Source organism: Lytechinus pictus, chromosome 5, assembly GCF_037042905.1.
Source record: "Lytechinus pictus isolate F3 Inbred chromosome 5, Lp3.0, whole genome shotgun sequence".
NCBI lineage: Eukaryota > Metazoa > Echinodermata > Echinoidea > Temnopleuroida > Toxopneustidae > Lytechinus > Lytechinus pictus.
In genome coordinates, this window is record NC_087249.1 from 49,270,058 (window position 1) to 49,288,576 (window position 18,519).

The 18,519-nt window shown below is 35.5% G+C and overlaps 1 protein-coding gene across 1 annotated transcript; it reads right to left on the reverse strand.

Moving 5' to 3' along the window:
- Positions 1–388: 388 nt before the first annotated feature.
- LOC129260137 (uncharacterized) lies at positions 389–16,717 on the reverse strand. Its single transcript, XM_064099140.1, has 8 exons — positions 16,516–16,717; positions 13,290–13,422; positions 11,958–12,074; positions 10,042–10,104; positions 9,536–9,685; positions 8,387–8,542; positions 5,412–5,493; positions 389–4,749 (listed from the first exon to the last, which is right to left on the reverse strand). Exons 2-8 carry the CDS (start codon positions 13,392–13,394, stop codon positions 3,971–3,973), a joined length of 1,452 nt encoding a protein of 483 aa, XP_063955210.1. The 5' UTR covers positions 13,395–13,422; positions 16,516–16,717; the 3' UTR covers positions 389–3,970.
- Between the last annotated feature and the right edge of the window lie 1,802 nt (positions 16,718–18,519).

Genomic DNA, 18,519 nt, shown 5'->3' on the forward strand with positions numbered 1-18,519 from the left:
CCACTTTTCATATAGGAACGTCTCCCAAGTGCTTAACAGATACATGTATATATATATATATATATAATTCACCTTTCAGGGAGAATTCACTGAGACGCATAGGGTATCCTTGTTTTCCTTGCTCCACAGGAATGTCTCAAATATGTAGATAACAGCATTATCTATTCTTAAGATTATCTCAATTACCTCTAATGCCAATAAACAATTTTCATATCAATGCATGCTAATTCAAATTTCAAATATATACATAAATCAGGTGTGTGACTGCAGAGTAACAGTATGCTACATGTAATATTGCATTATGATGATTTAAAAATGATGCTTTACTTGACATTTCTAAAGTTTTGATTACCAAGCAAAGAATGCAAATTCAAATACACACTAATTACATTGTATGTATATTTTTAGAGTATTGAGGTTTATGTGATAAATATATTGCATTATGATTTATGAACATTCACTTGACATTCACAATAAATATTTAACATACCATGACACTTTGGTGATGACAAGTACTGTGTATGCCTCTTTAGCCGTGCCTTTTCAATTACAATAGGGGTTATAATAATAATAGTCAGTTCTTGTATAGCGCATAACACATTATGAATAACGTCTCTATGCGCTTCCAAAGGACTTGGATATTATTACCCTGGCTGTAGCTAAAGTAGCTTTCACGCGCTCGGCATTTCAAGGAATAAATTCCTGCCAGGTACCCATTCACCTCACCTGGGTTGAGTGCAGCACAATGTGGATTAATTTCTTGCTGAAGGAAACTACGCCATGGCTGGGATTTGAACCCACGACCCTCTGTTTCAAAGTCTGGAGACTAATCCACTGGGCCACACGCTCCACCTTATTTAAATAAGGTACAGTAAAAATTGTTTTGCTGTGTGACAGCCAGTAGAAAAAACAACAATAACCAAAACACAAATATCACACATTTATGATTATCTATTTTTAAAAAGGTTATAAAACTACATCTATTCACAAGATAAGGCAATGGAAAATACTACAACCAATACATATTTCATGTAATAGCTACATAGAGCTGCAAAAGTTTTACTGGTACTTACAAGTAAAAGTAAAGTATAAGGTAAATAAGTCAGTAAAAATATGGCAATGACTATTCAAAAACCAAAACAGGGCCCGTCTTACAAAGAGTTGCTATTGATCCGATCAATCGCAACTATGGAAAGCCAGCAAAGTCAACATATTAAATACACGTATGTTTGTTTAAAAAATTCAAGATATGAATGTTTATCCATAAATTCATTGATTTCTTGAAAATTTGGTGCGTTCTCCTTTGTTTACAAAGGACATTTTGCAAATTTCCTGTAAAGAATTATGACACTGATGCATTTTCATCAATCGTAATCAATCAATCGTAACTCTTTGTAAGACGGGGCCCTGATTTCATATGACAGCTGCTAGATTACACACACCTTTAAGAAATTTCAGCTATTGGCTCACAAAAATCCACCCAAACAAACATTGAAAGAGATGGGATTTTTATGGAAACATTTCACATATAAAGGGGGTGGAGGTGGGGAGGGGGCATGCGCTAGGAATATATGGCATATTTCGGAGAAATTGTGAAATAAATATTTTTCACATTCATTTTTTGTTCAGCCCTCGAACTATTACAATTTCATTTCAAATCTGTCCTTCCTATCCATCACATCGATGTTGAGTTGAATGAACTTTTAAATCAAATGACTTTACAACATATATAATTCAGTATTGCACAGATGCATGTACATAAATATCAAGTATTCAAAAATTCTGCAATTTCTATGTCATTTATGCAGTATAGCAATCAGGTGAGACTTTGCAAAGTTTTTATATACATGTAGATATTGAGTCAGTGGCCGACTGTGACCCTGAGGAGACAATGATTGGAGGGGCACCGTATTGTTTGTGAACAATGCTGTGCCCCTCCAATGCTTTGTCTCCTCCGGGTCACGGTCCGCAATTGTATTGAGTAGTAATAAATCAATCTTCATTTAGTTTCAGGTTGATCTTGACAGTGTAACAATGCATTTACAAGATTGAAATTAAGAGTTTTCTGAGACACCTTACTCCTTAGATATTGAAAAAGTATTCAATGAATATTGAAAAAGAATTCAATAAATATTAATCTACATTTCTGACTCTTAATCATATGCATTCTATTATTCCTAGTACTAGTGAATGCAGCTTCCGTTTTGTGTCAATTAATTTCTGGTTCTGATTAAACATATTTTTCATAAAAAAATATGAAAAAGAGAGGACAACCTATATTTCATTGATGCAATGAAATCATATAGGATGTATCGTAAAATACATTAATAACTCCTGAAGTTTACCATGACGAAGAAAAAGTGTAGCAGCTTCGTGGTACACCATTTATTCTTTTGTGGGCATGTGTTTGTCCTAAAAAGGACCTTCCAAACCTAACATTTAAACAAGTGTGTTCTTGTTATCTTCAGGAGAATAAGCAAAAGAATTAAAAGCAGGCTAAAATACAGTTTCAGGGTATGTATTCTATACCATGTTTGAGTAGTCAAAATACATATAGAAGAATATATTTACAAAAGATACAAATTTTCATTCAAGTTTATCAAATATAAATATATATAAAATAGACCAAATCACATATAAATATTTGAAATATTCAAAGTACCGTTACAGATATTTCCATGAACCATTAAACCCATTATCATTTAAGGACGTTCCACAGTTATGTTTGTGCGCATTATGATCTGCGCATAGTTTACACTCTGCGCGCTGACGTCACAATGGATGAACAGGTGATTAATTAGCTGCTGGTATGAGCTGATTTTTCTCATCTTCTGCACTTTAACTACAAATCCGATGCGTTATTTCACGAAGCTAAAAAATGGAATTATTCCAAGGACCATTCAAAAAAATATTCTCTACAATTTCAAAATACTTTACTCTGCAGTGCTGCCAAGAATCACGAATATTACCCCGAGTTTGAATAAATGGTAGAGTGGTTTTGATTTTTTCTTCACATAGATATTAAGCATTCGGTGCATTTTTGGTGTTTGAAAATCACATTTGCTAAAAAAAAAATGCTGATAGTTTAAAAACAAGCACATGAACCCCTATTTTTTAATGTTGATACCTCTTAGGTATACCTTCCTCTACAACTCTGCAAATTTTGGTGAAAATGACATGGATTTTGAATAAAGTGCAGCATTTATTGTACGTTTGTAGTTTGTTACTGAAATTTTACATTTTTTAGATTTGGATTTTGTTATCTTTTACGCCATTTTAAAGAAATGACAGTGCTGTTAAACTTAAAATTGCAAACAAATAGCACTATAAATAGATTCTCCATTCTAACGATACAATTATTAACTCTCTTGCGAAGTTTGATGACTTTTTCATGTATTTTGACTGAGTAATAGAGGTTTAAATTCATTGTAGTAATCTTGGGCGGTCTAAAAATGCCAAATTCTTTTGAATGCGCAATTCTTAAGAACATCAATTTAGGTGAACTTTGACGCTCTATAGCAAAAAATCAAGCACATGGACCTATGTTAATTTTTGCATATTTCGAAAATTAAGGTTCTAAAGTATCTATGTGCAAAGTTTGGTGAAAATGACATGGATTTCACTTCAATTGTGGAACGTCCTTAAAGTTAATAAATACAATTTACAAATATTCATCAATTTTGGCAAGTACCATTTCACTAATTCTAAAAAGGAACTGATCTTAATTCCTTCTTTCCTTTTACATAGCAGAGTTTCTGTGAATTTTACATTCATGAGTAATTAATAAAAATTGTTAGAAAATGTGAAAAATGTACACCACAAAGCCACATTTATATGGACATATGGATCAAACACTACTGAAGGCTACAGTGAAATTGTCGTCTGGGAGAACTGATAATTTATACAAAGAGTGATTGTGATTCAGGCAAAGAAATACATTCCTTCAGAATGTATCCTTTCAGAGCTGAGCTCAAATGAGTGCGGCATCATCGCTAAACTGACCCGAAGAGACCTCACCGGAAAGGATATCCACCGGTTCACTGGCTGCATCCTCTGCTTGATCTTCAGCCAGCGTAGAGGGCGCTGGTACCTGTTGAACTGGCTGTTGAGTCAGTCCAAGTGACTGCGCAGGTTGAGGAGTTGTAGTAGGTTGTGGTGCGGGTGCAGACTGTTGCTGAGGAGCTTGCACCATCATGACCTGTGGGTAAAGCGCTTGGGCAGGGATCATCTGAATCTGTCCTCCGGGTCCTTGCACCTGGACGAAACCAACTTGCGGAGGGCCACTCATCGCTGGAGCCATTGCTGTTGGTTGCTGGAGTTGTTGCGTTGAAGCAGCAAGAAATTGTGGCTGCATCTGCATCTGACCTTGGGCTTGGACATGACCAGCCTGTCCTGGCTGAGGACCACTAATCTGATGGCCCACTCCAGAAACCTGTGGCTGTTCCAGTGATTGCTTTTCCGGGACTGACTGAGACTGAGTTAGACCTTGAGGTTGCATCTGCCCTGCAGCTTGGACCTGTTTGAAGCCTACCTGTCCAGATGGAAGGCCACTTGACTGCTGCTGCTGCGGATTCTGTACAGCCTGTTGCACCTGCTGCTGTTGCGGTTGTGGACTTTGTTGGTATTGAGGTGGTGAGAGCTGTGGGATACTCTGGCTCTGTTGGGCACCTACTGGCATTGCTACATAAGACTGAGCCTGACGGTTCGGCGCTAGATACACAAACTGACCAGGCTGGCTAGCGTTACCACCTGTGGATAATAAAGAAAGAAGAATCATAATTACCACAGTTATTATACATGCTAACCCTGGGAATGTAGTCTTCTAAATAAATAATCAAACACACAACCCTGATCAGAAGGATCAACTCTAATAATCACCAGCTATTTAGCTGGGAAACTAGAGATATTTCAATCAGCCTCCCTCAAGGCACATTAGGAATTCCCTTTCTGAGAAGAACACGGTGCATTATTTCGAAAGTTGACTTGGTGGCATATTAAAATACCTTCATTATTCTATGACTACGTCATTGCTAGAAATGGGGCTGTAAACCATCAAGCATATCATTTGGTAGGCTCACTTGCTGCTGCCGATATGGTGTTGAAACACTGTTAGCAACACAAAAACATACACTGCTCATGGATTTTGCTTTTTGCTTGCAACAACTGTTTCTTCATTTTCACGGAATAATGTAGGAAAAACACATTTTTGTTATCTTCCAAGGCATTGTACAACAAAAAGGTACATGTATAATTCATATTCATGCCATGGGTAAAAGATTTTGCATTTCGTGAAAGTTCTATTCCGCAAGCCTATGTCTCACTGAATTTCACCTCATGCGAAATCTTGAACCATCGCACTCATGCCTGCTCACTATTTGTATATTAAATACAGACTGACAAAATAGACTTACTTGGAACATAGATAGGTCTTGAACACTGTGTATTAGGTATTGCCATCATTGGTGTGCCTCCCATATTGGCTGCAAAATAGACCTAGGAATAGAAACAGTAAGTACCCATGGTTATGCAATGCTCTTTTCTTAGTTTCAATAAGAAATACATTTTTCAATCTCTGCAAGTCTAATAGACATCTACAGATGGCTGGGGAATGTTTCATGAAAGGATTTGTAGGAGACTTTCACTGGCATTTCACTAGCAAAGTTACCTCTGAGCCAATCAGATGCAAGGATTTCAGTAACTTATAACAGTTGTCCTTGCAAGTCACCCATAAATCTCTTCATGAAATGCATCTCTATTGAGACCATCCATGCCTTTAAAAGTGGAGTCTCTGATCTAGGTTGATCAAACAGGTACATTCTCTGGAGAATGATGCATTATAGAAACCAAAAACAGTGCCAAACAACGTCCCTTACTTAAAACAATTAAAGGTCAAGTCCACCCCAGAACAATGCTGACTTGAATAAATGGAGAAAAATCAAACTAGCATAGTACTGAAAATTTCATCAAAATTGGATGTAAAATAAGTTATGACATTTTAAAGTCTTGCTTATTTTTCACAAAACAGTGATATGCATAAGTAGGTGACTCAGTCGATAATGTTCCTCACTCACTATTTCTTTTGTTTTTTATTGTTTGAATTATACAATATTACATTTTTTTTACAGATTTGACAATAAGGACCAACTTGACTGAATCATATAGTATTAAACAATGCTCATTCCACTTGGTCAGAGAAGAATTAATTGTTGTTTCGCTTGACGATGAGGAGAAAAATAGAATATTCCCTATTTTATATAATAAAATACAAAAGAAATAGTGAGTGGATGACGTCATCCGTCTCCTCATTTGCATACCCACCAGGATCAGGATGTGCATATAACTGTTTTGTGAAATTAAGCAAAACTTTAAAATGTCATAACTTTCTTATTTTACATCTGATTTGATGAAATTTTTAGTGTTGTGCTTGTTGGATTTTTCTCTTTTTATTCAAATCAACTCTTTGTTGGGGTGGACTTGTCCTTTAAACAATGCTAATTCCACATGTTCAGGGAGGAATTGTTGTATCACTTGACAATGAGGAGAAAATTAGAATATTTCATATTTCACATAATAAAATACAAAAGAAATAGTGAGTGGATGATGTCATAGTCTCCTCATTTGAATACCAGCCAGGATGTGCATATAACTGTTTTGTGAAATTAAGCGAAACTTTAAAATGTCATAACTTTCATATTTTACATCCGATTTTGATGAAATTTTCAGTGTTGTGCTTGTTGGATTTTTCTCTTTTTATTCAAATCAACTTTTTGTTGGGGTGGACTTGTCCTTTAATGATTATTATTCCCTTGCTTTGCTCTGACAAAACTATACTGGGATGGAGTTGAACAACGCAATGGTGACCATAAACAACCTATCATGCTTCTGAGTTGCAATGAAAATCAATCACAAATCAATTACAATTAATACAGATTCTCTACTTTATATTCTGAAGTATATAAATCTAATCTCTCCACTTTTACTTTACCTTTAATACTTGCCCAAGAAAATACTTCTTAAATTGTATTCAATTAATTACTTAGTATTTTACTTGAGTGAGCAAAATTCTAGCCAAAAATCTTATAATGGAGAATTGTTACGTCACACTGTTGTTGCAAAATAACATGCAATTAACGTGTGTCACTAAGTGGTACTCAATAAATCTGCGCAACTCGGGACCGCCATATCAAAGAAAAACTTACCCAAGATTTCTTAAATATTTGTCTTATATCTCTTCTTGAGGTGTATTTAATTGATTGTAAAATACTTGGCCAAACCAATGAATTGAATATTCAATTCAATTTGCATTTATTTCATTCTCGGTTAAAAAAACAAATATAAAGCAAGATATGAGAAACTATTTACAAGCAAGAGTAAAAATAAAAATGAAATGGGGAACTGCATAAATAAAGCCAAGAGGCCTTGTATGAGCACAGTTCTCAGAACATTGATAACATGACATGTTATAAAAAAACAATAAGATAAAGAAATAAATGCAATATATAAACAACCCCCCCCCCCAAAAAAAAAAAAAAACACAAACATGTTGAAAAAACAACATAAAAAGGTGTCAATTTACAAGAGAAAAATAGCTATAAACTATCTGAACAAAATATTGGTAAAATACGGAAGAAAAATTTCACTATTTCTTTTGTGTTTTTATTATATGAAATATTCTAATTTTCTCAATCTTCAATGACAAGTGAAACAGTGATTGATTCCTCCCTGAACATGTGGAATTAGCATTGTTCAATACTGGTTCAGTCAAGTCGGCCCCTATGGTCAAATTGGTAAAAAATGAAATATTGTTTTATTCAAACTTTTTTTTTCTTTTTGACCCTTCCACAGGGTTCCTTTATTGAAATCACTACAATACATATTTTTCAACAATACATTATTGAATAATTGAGACAGAAATACTCATTTTGATTGAAATGAATACTAGTTCTGGCATGGTAAAGAACAATCTGCTTAATGTGACAGTTACACCAACAAAACCGACTCTAGACCGACCAAATCTAGTACGTTATTAAGGCCTGGTCCAACTGGCCGACGGACACGAAACGTATTCATAACGGATACAGCGAACAAGCAAAATTTTGGGGTGGCTCCATCCGTTTTCATCCGCTCCAGACAATAGACAAAGTGGGCAAACAATGAAATCACAGTGGACGGATGCTCAATGGATATACAGCGTATGAAACACGTATGCAAAGAGTACATAACGTTTCCAATGGATGGCAAGATTCTTTTCCGTTTTACATCCTCTCTGCATCCATACATGTAAGTGCAGTGTGATCGCGCCTTTACCAATGGCATACCATTGGTCGGTTTGGAGTCGGTTTCATTGGTATGACTGTAGCATGAACACACAATCATGCTAACTCACCATGTTTGTGTTTCCAGGGTCGTCGTTGCAAGCTCTGCAGCAACGTCGGCAGCACTTGCATGCCTTGTAGCATGCCATAGAGGCCGACGTTGCCCCGCAAGCCACCTCTAGGAAGGATATGAAGATCAACAAGCCATCGATGAGCATACGGGACCACTGAGGAAAACAAAACATTTATAGGAGTTAACCCTGTTTTTAGCCAAAATTCATGAATGTATCATTATTTTTCCTTTTAATGATTAAAATCCATTAATTTCATCTTGTCTATGGTCAAAATAAAGTCCTTGATAATTTCCATTGAAAACATAATAAAAAACAAAAAGTCAAAAAACAAAAAATACATAAGAAATTTAGAAGACAATGAAATACATAAGAAAATAAACGTGATGTTGAATTTTTTTAAAGGTACATTTGATCAGATTCCTACAAAGAGTCTGTGGAACAAAAATTAGCATTTTAGGGGCATTATTTTGTTAATAAGAGGAAACTTCTGATTTCATGTATAAATTAGCATAATTAATTAGCAGTGAGATTTTTCGCAGAATTTGATCTTATAGTTTTGTAGATTATACCATGGGTAAAGCACGTGCCAATTTTTGCCGCGATTGCGCGATCAACAGCAGGGGGGCGCTGACTCCCCCCCCCCCCCCCGTCTTCCTAGGCATCAAAATAGCCCGGTCTATCACAGTGATGTGTCTAATACATGTATTATTAACCCGGTCATCGGATTCAATTAGTCATTCGCACAAACGATGTATGCACATCCTCCACTCCCTGGGGAGTATTCCAGTCAGTTGCCATTGGGGCGCACACAGTACTGGACAAGCTACAATGACTTTCACATCCTACCGGGTACCCATTTAGCAGCTGGGTCGAGAGTGGCAAAGTGTGGATTAACGCCTTGCCAAAGGATGTCAGACAGTGGTGTGATTCGAACACACGACCCTCTGTTTACAAGGCGAGAGTCAGAACCACTACACCACGGCCCCCCCTATGTGATATCACAAATTGGAAACTCAGAAATTTAATGCTATAAAGTCTGTTATTGTTCGATGAATTTGGCCAAACCTTAATTTGTTTCTGGATATCGTTGTTCCCTTTTTAATAAATTTGCGCACTTCCCGTTTTTACATCCACGATTCAACTTACTGACTGGCTCTCACAGTTAGATACATTAAGCGGATGACAAATAAATATCTCCCAGCTAATGTCGTCTGATGCAAGAAAGATCCCAAATGTGATGATCATGAGGAAGGCGAAGATGGCAGAAATAGTGGACATCACAAGATAAGCAATCACCTTCAAGAGGAAACAAGAATTGATAGAATATAAAGCAAAATATATGTACTTAAAGATTATGATTAGTGGTAGCTTCAGGATTAAAATACTGATTTGCAATCCACTCAATATAGTTTTAACTTCCATCTTGTCTTGAATTTGTTATCAAAGATTGTGGCTATGCTGTTTGATATTTGAATGTATTGATTCATTAATCATGATCTACAGATAGAAAGCGGTATTTGATAACCGATCGTTGATTAGCTAATTAATCGATTCCAATATTCAAATTTTACATCCCAGGCCTACTAACAACTTTGAACAAATTGTCCAGAAGCATTTGACATAAAGAATATAGATAATGAATGATTGCTTACAATTTTCTTGCTTTTAGGCTTGCAGAAATTTGAAACTCCAAGACAGCCAGTTGTTATGTAGATCTGCAAAGGAAGAGAAATAAAGATAATAAGAGCATGAACAAGAAAACTTTTGAAGAAAAAAAATGATTTTTCTTATTTTTCTTAAAGAATATCCTTCTGTTCTAAGAATTACTATAAATTGCATTAAACATGTTTTTGGAAATGTGGCATAACAAGTGAGTATAGACCTAATGCAATGACATCATCTTAGAGGCTGAAGCTGCAGCTGGCGCATCTCTGACAACTCCAATTATGTGTATTCCTATATCCTCTGAGGGAGGGCGCTTTGAGATTATGATGTCATGTGCATAAGTTCTATTTGTGAACTTTCCAGTTATTGTAACTGTATTTGTACATCACACCTTCACTAACCAAAGCTACCATTTACATATTTTTTCCTGGTCATGCATTAGCTAAACAATAGATGAGTGGGACCAAAGGTTGCATGGTATTGCATATTTGGCTATTCTATGATCACCACCTTTAATAAATGCTTCATGATGAAGGTGATTAAATTATATAGATCATGGATTCCATTACATCTACAGATGTAGGTACATGTACTAGGTTTTAGAGCATCGGACTCATAATCGCAAGGTTGTGGGTTCGAATCCCACTCTGCCATTGTCTCCACTTTGATAAAAATGTCAGAGAGCAATACTTTCTTCTGTGTGAGCCAAGTGACTGATTGAACTAGACGTAAACTGTTTCCTAGGTAATTGGTTATATACCAGCTTGGCGTCTACCAGCAAAAGGCTGTCCTGCCGAGTTCTTACAGGAGTTACCATATAAACAGAAACTCTTTTTTTTTTTAATCTGAAATTTTTTAGGGTCTGGAGACAAAGCCCCTTGTGGAGTCCAGGGGCTGAGCCCTGGTGTGGTTCTCTTTCCAACAATTTAGAAGTAACTCCCCAAAATGCTACCAAATTAACACTTTACATGTAATTAAACTAAAGGGCAATTCCATAAAATAATCAACCTTTATGTACATCCGACCCCCATTTTTCTCCAGTTTTGCTTCACTTCATAAACTGACCAAGTCATCATGATCATTAGGGAGCATTACAGACAGTCAAAAGAACCAGAAATCAGAGACAGATATTTTCATGAATGTGTCACATACATGGGGCTGGAATTACATTTTTATGGAATTGCCCTAAAGTGTCAAATTTGAGGCATTCTGCAACAACTGCAATGGTAGGAAAAAAACAAACCTAAACAATAATTCAAAATTCCAACTGGAGTCTGAAAATTGACATCCTGATATATAGGCCCATATTCCAAAGTCAGGTTTAAATCAAACTCTAGTTTAAAGTTGTGGTTTAAATATGGAAAGCAAATGGGGTACTATCCCTAATAGTACACATCCTATTAATTAACTCACTTGACATACACATTGCTCATAATTGTCTATTGAAGTATTATGAAGTATTTTTCTTCATTATGAAAGCAACAGGAAACAAAATAGTAAACATAAGAGATACACAATATAAAAAGAAGTTTTGAATTTTTGGCTCCCCATAATTTCAGCACAGAGTTAATAGACCGTGGTCACTCACACTAGTGCGAGGTTAGTATGTATACTAACCTTGCACAAGGAACCGCGTTTGGCAGTGGATTTCTAACTAGTGGGTCGCGCATGATGGGACGCCACTTCTGGCGTCCACAACACACAACTTATATGGCTTGATTTTTCTGTGCGCGGCGGCATGTAATGAACTCTTGAGTGGACCGTGGTCTAAGTTAAACCCGACTTCAGAATACCGGCAATTGTCTTAAATAATAGCAATGTTCAACCAGAGAGATGCCATCTCACTTGTTTACCAATGATCATATTATTTTTTTTAGACTAAGGCTCAATCATATAGACTTACCAGCAAGCCTCCCCAAATAGGAATGGCAACATACGAGGCAAAGGCTTTAAGAACGATGGCAGCTATACCAAATACTATAGACAGGGCTCCAGCAACGATGTGTAATATGCCTGTCACCTGAGTATAAATAAAAAACAATTTGATTTCAATGTTTCTATTGATCATTCGCTTTTCAATAAGATTTTAATTAGCATATGCAAAATTATAATGAAATTTTATGGAATGAATGTCACACAAGGCAGAAAAAAAAAAATCAATTTTTAATTTTCGGGGGCTAATTTCACAAACTACCGCCTAAATCTGCTACTGAAAAAACTTTAACACTGCAGTGAATGGGGAATTTCCAGCGCTCTTTTGTGCATTTCGTAGGGGGGGGGCAAAATCACCCAAAGCCCCTGTGTAATTATTTCCCTGTTCACCACACGTATCTTCATGCATGCAGAGTAATATGATACTATATTCAGCAGGATTTATAGGCAAGCTACTTTTTTTTCCCTTTAAAGACCTGGAATTTAAAAAATATATATAGTATCGTTTTTAAACATTTGAAGGATAAATCCACCCCAACAAAAAAGTTGACTTGAATAAAAAGAGAAAAATCCAACATGCTTTACACTGAAAATTTCATCAAAATCGGATGTAAAATAAGAAAGTTATGACATTTTAAAGCTTCGCTTAGTTTAAAAAAACAGTTATATGCACAACCTGGTTGGTATGCAAATGAGGAGACTGATGACGTCATCCACTCACTATTTCTTTTTGCATTTCATTATATGAAATATGAAATATTCTAATTTTCTCCTCATTGTCAAGTGAAACAACGATTTATTCCTCCCTGAACATGTGGAATTAACATTGTTTAATACTATGGTTCAGTTAAGTTGGTCCTTATTGTCGAATCTGTAAAAAACGGAATATTGTATAATTCGAAAAACAAAAAACAAAAGAAATGGTGAGTGAGGGACATCATCGTCTGGCTCATTTGCATGTCACTGAGTTGTGCATATCACTGTTTTGTGAAAAATAAGCAACACTTTAAAATGTCATAACTTTCTTATATTACATCCGATTTCGATGAAATTTTCAGGGTTATGCTAAAGTGTGAATTTTTTCTATTCATTCAAATCAATATTTTTCTGGGTGGACTTGACCTTTAAGAGTAAATCCGATGAAATTTTACTAGAGTTACAGTACATAAACTTGTAGTTTCAATTTAGGCTCATGCAGTAAAAAAACTAATAATAAATATACACACCAGTTTTGATATCATCACCATTATCATATTGAAAGTTCATGTAATCAAGAATGTCTTTTGAACAAAATATTCCTTACCTGAAAGGCCCTTGAGACACAGCCACGATATATCCTGTTGTTTCCATTGTTTGAATTTGCTTCCCGGGCGGCGGTAGTAGTACTGTTATAACTCCCGTTCACCATGTTCCTTGGTGCGTATAGATTCTATAGGCTGTAAAAATACAGGATATTTCATAAAACTACAAGGCTACAAAACAAAAATATTCCATAACCAAAACATAATAATACTCTACTCTATTTTGAATTTATTCATGACAGAACTGGGCAATTCCACAGGTTGGTGGACATGAGCTTAAAAATTCAAATTCAATATTTTCTTGAATTTTTTAATACTTTAAGTCCTTCATACATGATAGTTTCAGGAACAAAAAATAAAAAGTTATTATCATATCTATACTTTGGAAAAAAATGGTCAAAAGTTGTGTCTTCCATTCTGTACCAAAATACAAGAAAAATAGTGAAAAATGAAATATGCCTTATTACCATTTTGTTATTGCAACAACATACCACTTTATATATTTCTGAAGTTTAGAAGAGTCAAATTACCGAAAATACACAACAGCTTTTCAAGTAAATTTGTAGTACTTATTAAAAAATGAATATTGCAACCTGGTCAGGTGATGTAACGTGAGTAACCGAAAAAACTGACTTTGTTTTCTGAGAGAAAAATTCTTCACAGTTAATTGGTGGGATTTTAAATTCTCTTCCTTCAAACAATCTTTGACACAGTGATGACTATCAAAATCATTAAAAAGTACAATTTTTTATTAAAATTATGAAGAAAAACTGTAACGTGAGTAACTTTGTAACGTGAGTAACCATCATGTAATGTGAGTAACCAGTAAAAATTATGCAGTTAGGTAACATTTTCTGTGGGATGTCAAGTTTTAAGTCTCATGGTGAGTTGTGAAGTTATTTTTGATTAATTAAAAGCAAAATGAGGGTACACCTCTTTGATGTGACTCTTTGTTCATCAAAATATCAGTGGTCATACAATCACACAAAAAATTAAATATTAGTAGAAGTATTCACAATGCGAGAGTGCATTAGTAAGACTTGGTTTCAACCAAACTTTAAAGAGTGTTCGAACAACACATTGAATGTCCTTACCTGTAACCCTATCTAGGCTGGGGTATTTTGGGAGTTAATATAACCCGGGGGGGGGGGGGGGGGGGGGCCTCCCAGGCCCCCCTTGAGATCTCGGCCATTGGCTGCACGATCACGCCGAAAATTTGCACGCAGGTTGTCTTGGACATAATCTACAATACTATACAGTAATTTATTTCATGCAAATTGGTATTAAGCAATTATGCTAATTTATGCATAATTAGTAAGCAAAATCATACTTTTCCCACTTACTTCCTAATAAAGCTCCAATTGTTCCAATTTTGTTGTATAAAATATCTTTTTGATGTTCTTAGCAATGAATTTTACAGACATTGAATTTTTAATGACATTTGTGTTGTTAACTATACATGGACAAAATGTAACGTGAGTAACCGTAACGTGAGTAACCAACTAACCATATTATCTGCACCCCAAGTAAAAACCATGTGTTCTTTATTTTTTTAATTATGTACAAAGTTTGTCTCCCCAATATACTTCTTTGAAATGGATATAATCAACTTTCATAAAAGCCTTGTATGAGGAGACTTTTCACTTATGTCGACTTTTCATTTCATGCATGTCCAAATCATGTAACGTGAGTAACCGACACATTCCAAAGATTTGCCAGGAGCATAATAAAATTTCCCAAGTTTTGTTTTTAAACAAAGGATAGTCAGACTGTGTACTTTGTTGTGATAAGGAGATGTTTAGTTCCTATCAATAATAATGGAGTTACAGCTCCAAGTATGAGTCAAGGTGTCTCCAAATGTAACGTGAGTAACCGTGGAATAGCCCAACTGCACATTTTTTTAACAATCATGTACAGAAAATTCAAATGGAATTGAATTTAAGAATTTAGTATACAACTCAACTTCTCAAGACTCAAGCCAGTAATCATTTTTAATTTTAGGCACCAATAAAAAAATCTCCCTTTGGCTTAACCCAGGGAACTCCCGCCCGCGCAGCGGGCGGGAGCCCAGGAGCTTACCGTATATTTGACCATACTCATGGGACTAGGGTGATTTATGGTCTAAATATTTCTCCAAATGAATTGTGAAAACATAAATTATGCACTTACCACGATTATATGGATGAAGGTCTAACGAGTGGCAGTTTCCTGACATCTGGGCACAGACTGGAACCTCAAAAAACGAAAAGTTCTCTCCTTCTACCCCCATCTCGATCGGCCATTTTTGTTATGAATTGTAACAAAATAGCCAATCAAGACTGGGGTAGAAGGAGAGAACTTTTCGTTTTTTTGAGGTTCCAGTTTGTGCCCAGATGTCAGGAAACTGCCACTCGTTAGACCTTCATCCATATAATCGCGAGTATGGTAAAATACACGGTAAGCCCCTGGGCTCCCGCCCGTGCAGCGGGCGGGAGCTCCCTGGGTTACCTTTGGCTTTGTTTCATACTCAAGTTTCATTTCAAGTTTCATTTATTTCATTTATTTCTCCTCAAGAGATCAAGATAAAAATACATAAAAAATAGACAATGTAAATACAATGAACATCAAATTTAAAGAAAGTGAGGAAGGTAATGACCAAAAAGGAAGAAACCTTGTGTGAGGCCAACCCATAACAAAAATTGTACTTTTAAGATAAAGAAATATTGAAAACATCATATAGGCCTAATCACAAATTCGATGAGAAAAAAAAAAAAAAAAAAACATAACAAACAGACATCTTACTAAACCTTAACTGAATGAGAATGGGGGGGGGGAGAACCAAGAATAAATCTAAGACTTAGACAATAAAAATGTTTTGTATTTCCTTTTAAAAACTCCATAAATTATGATTTATGAAGTAAAATTTATGCTCATAATGCATGTTCATACACTGATACAAACAAAAGCTAAGACCCCCCCCCCCCTTAGCCCCACCAATTTCCAGGGGTTCAGGAAAAAGTGCAGTGTGAAAAGCAATAAAGCATACAGTCTAACTCTAAGACCGACAAAGTGAAGACTGAAGTTAGGAGCCTCCTGGCTGGCTGAGGTTATTTACGATTTCAACGGGCACTGGAGGTATGCCTACGCCGCCACTCTCGGGGGACAAAGCTTGTCTCAGGTCGATTGTGCCAAAGGCAAAGTCGAGTTTAGCCGATAGTGAGGGCAGGACTACTATCGGGAAATACTCACATTCTAATAGAATTTGGGATACCCAGAGTAATCCCAATCAGATAATTGGTGTTTAATGTAGTATACTTGAAGAAAACCAAGCAATCCCGTTCACAAGTAGGATAATAAAAATAAATCTGGCTGAGTTTAATCCCGGAGTTTAATGTTGTTGACAGAATCTTCATTATCATATATATCCCGTGTTCCTGCTACGGATGTTGACAGGAGATGGCGTTAGACTATTTTTATTTTTTGCAGAGTAAAATAATAATAAAACTACAGTATGTGACATTAAAAACCAAGACGAATAGGCTATACGACCACTTCATTGAAAAATTTCTAAATAATTATGTATTTCATGTTACAGATGGGCAATCCGAATATGATCTGGGAATGGGGGAATTGAAAGAAGTATTTCTGAGACTGAAATGTGCAATGCTATGCAATAAACACAGAGAATTTCAATGCAAACAAATACAACGGGCTGTCTACACGAAAAGGGAACTTTTTTAATTTGGTTTTGAGACAGATCATTTTTGTTCCTTTTATAAAAAAAGAAGTTGAGTCTTACCAACATTTTTTTGATTGTCCTGAAGTTAAGCGATTATGGGAAGAGATGGGTAAAATATTTCAACTGAATGAACTTGGCAGTGACAGTTGGAAACAATTTTTATGGGGATATCTTAAAATACTTTAAGAGTATATATATTTTTAGTTCAAGAAAACAGGGAATATTGCCTACCGTACATTGTATTGGTTGCTTCATTTTTGTTTTGATTATGTTCAATACAGATAGTTGTACCAGAGCAGGGGGCCGATTCAGAAAGCTGTTCGTAAGACAAGAGCGACTTTAAGAATGACTGGTAAACCTTTCTTACACGCTAAACCATCGCCAATGAATATACCATTTACCACAAGAAAGGATCACCAGTCGTTCTTAAAGTCGCTCTTAACTTACGAACAGCTTTCAAACACCCACCAGGATGTATATTGTATATACGTGTGTAGATGGATGTGTGAGTTTTGTGACGGGAAAGGGGGGGGGGGGGAGTTGTGGGTGGTGGTGAGTTTTGAAGTGAGCATGTGTGAGTGACTGGGGAGAGAGATGAGGGGGAAGGGGTATAGGGGTAATAAGGCGAGTGTGTAGGGACGTTTTAGGCAAAATAACCTTCCTCTCATTAACCTTTGAAATAATCTTTTATCCATTTTTTTTCTTGTACAATAATGTTTTGAATGGAAATGAAAATAAAAGAATTGAATGTGCAAACGAGATTATTTCTATTCTGTTCAGGGAAAAAAAGTCATCTTTTACAAAACCTGTTAAGTTGTCGATTGATATATGTTTTTTTTTCTCTACTTTCACAGTGTTTATAAGAGAAATTGGGCAGTTAATTTCATTTGTAATAATTCTGAAAATTTGTAATCTCATTGATATTGATATATTTCTTTGTTTCGTATACATATACAAAATCTTAATTTATATGAATTGTGATTGTAAACTTATTGATTTTAAAGAGGAAGAAAATGAAATATTATATAAAAAAATAACTCATTATTTTGGTATGGTAAACTTTTCAAAAAGTCAAAAGGGAGCACTTGGACAAAATCTGATTTTCACCTCCGAAAAATATTTTTCAACATTTTTACGGTTCGGGGAGCTCAATATAAACATGATAAAGAATTTATTTTCCCTAAACTTTAAAACAAATCATTTAAAATGAAATCGAATGTTTAGCATCTACATGTATCTTGTAATGATTAGGTGAGTTTACTTTGTGGATAATGCAAATATTATCTTAATTACTGACATTTTGGCAAAAGAAATGGCCTCTACATAATTATTAAAGTGAAAATCTGCTGACTCAACATTAGTGGCTGCGAATCATGGAGATGGGGGGGGGGGGGGGGGTGATCCCAAAAATAAAAGTGAAACATTTTTGAAAAAAATTTAATATTTGAAAACAGTTATTTTTGAAAAAAGATCTGTGATCCCTGTATTCAAGGCCGGGTGTAGGTGAAATGACC

What these genes read in the sequence shown, in the direction of transcription:
- LOC129260137 (XM_064099140.1), bottom strand. Translation starts at nt 13,394, where the DNA reads ATGGTGAACGGGAGTTATAACAGTACTACTACCGCCGCCCGGGAAGCA. An exon ending in GTGTCTCAAGGGCCTTTCAG is followed by an intron (nt 12,075 to 13,289) that starts GTAAGGAATATT and finishes ATTTATACTCAG; the next exon opens with GTGACAGGCATATTACACAT. An exon ending in ACCCTGGAAACACAAACATG is followed by an intron (nt 5,494 to 8,386) that starts GTGAGTTAGCAT and finishes TTCTATTCCTAG; the next exon opens with GTCTATTTTGCAGCCAATAT.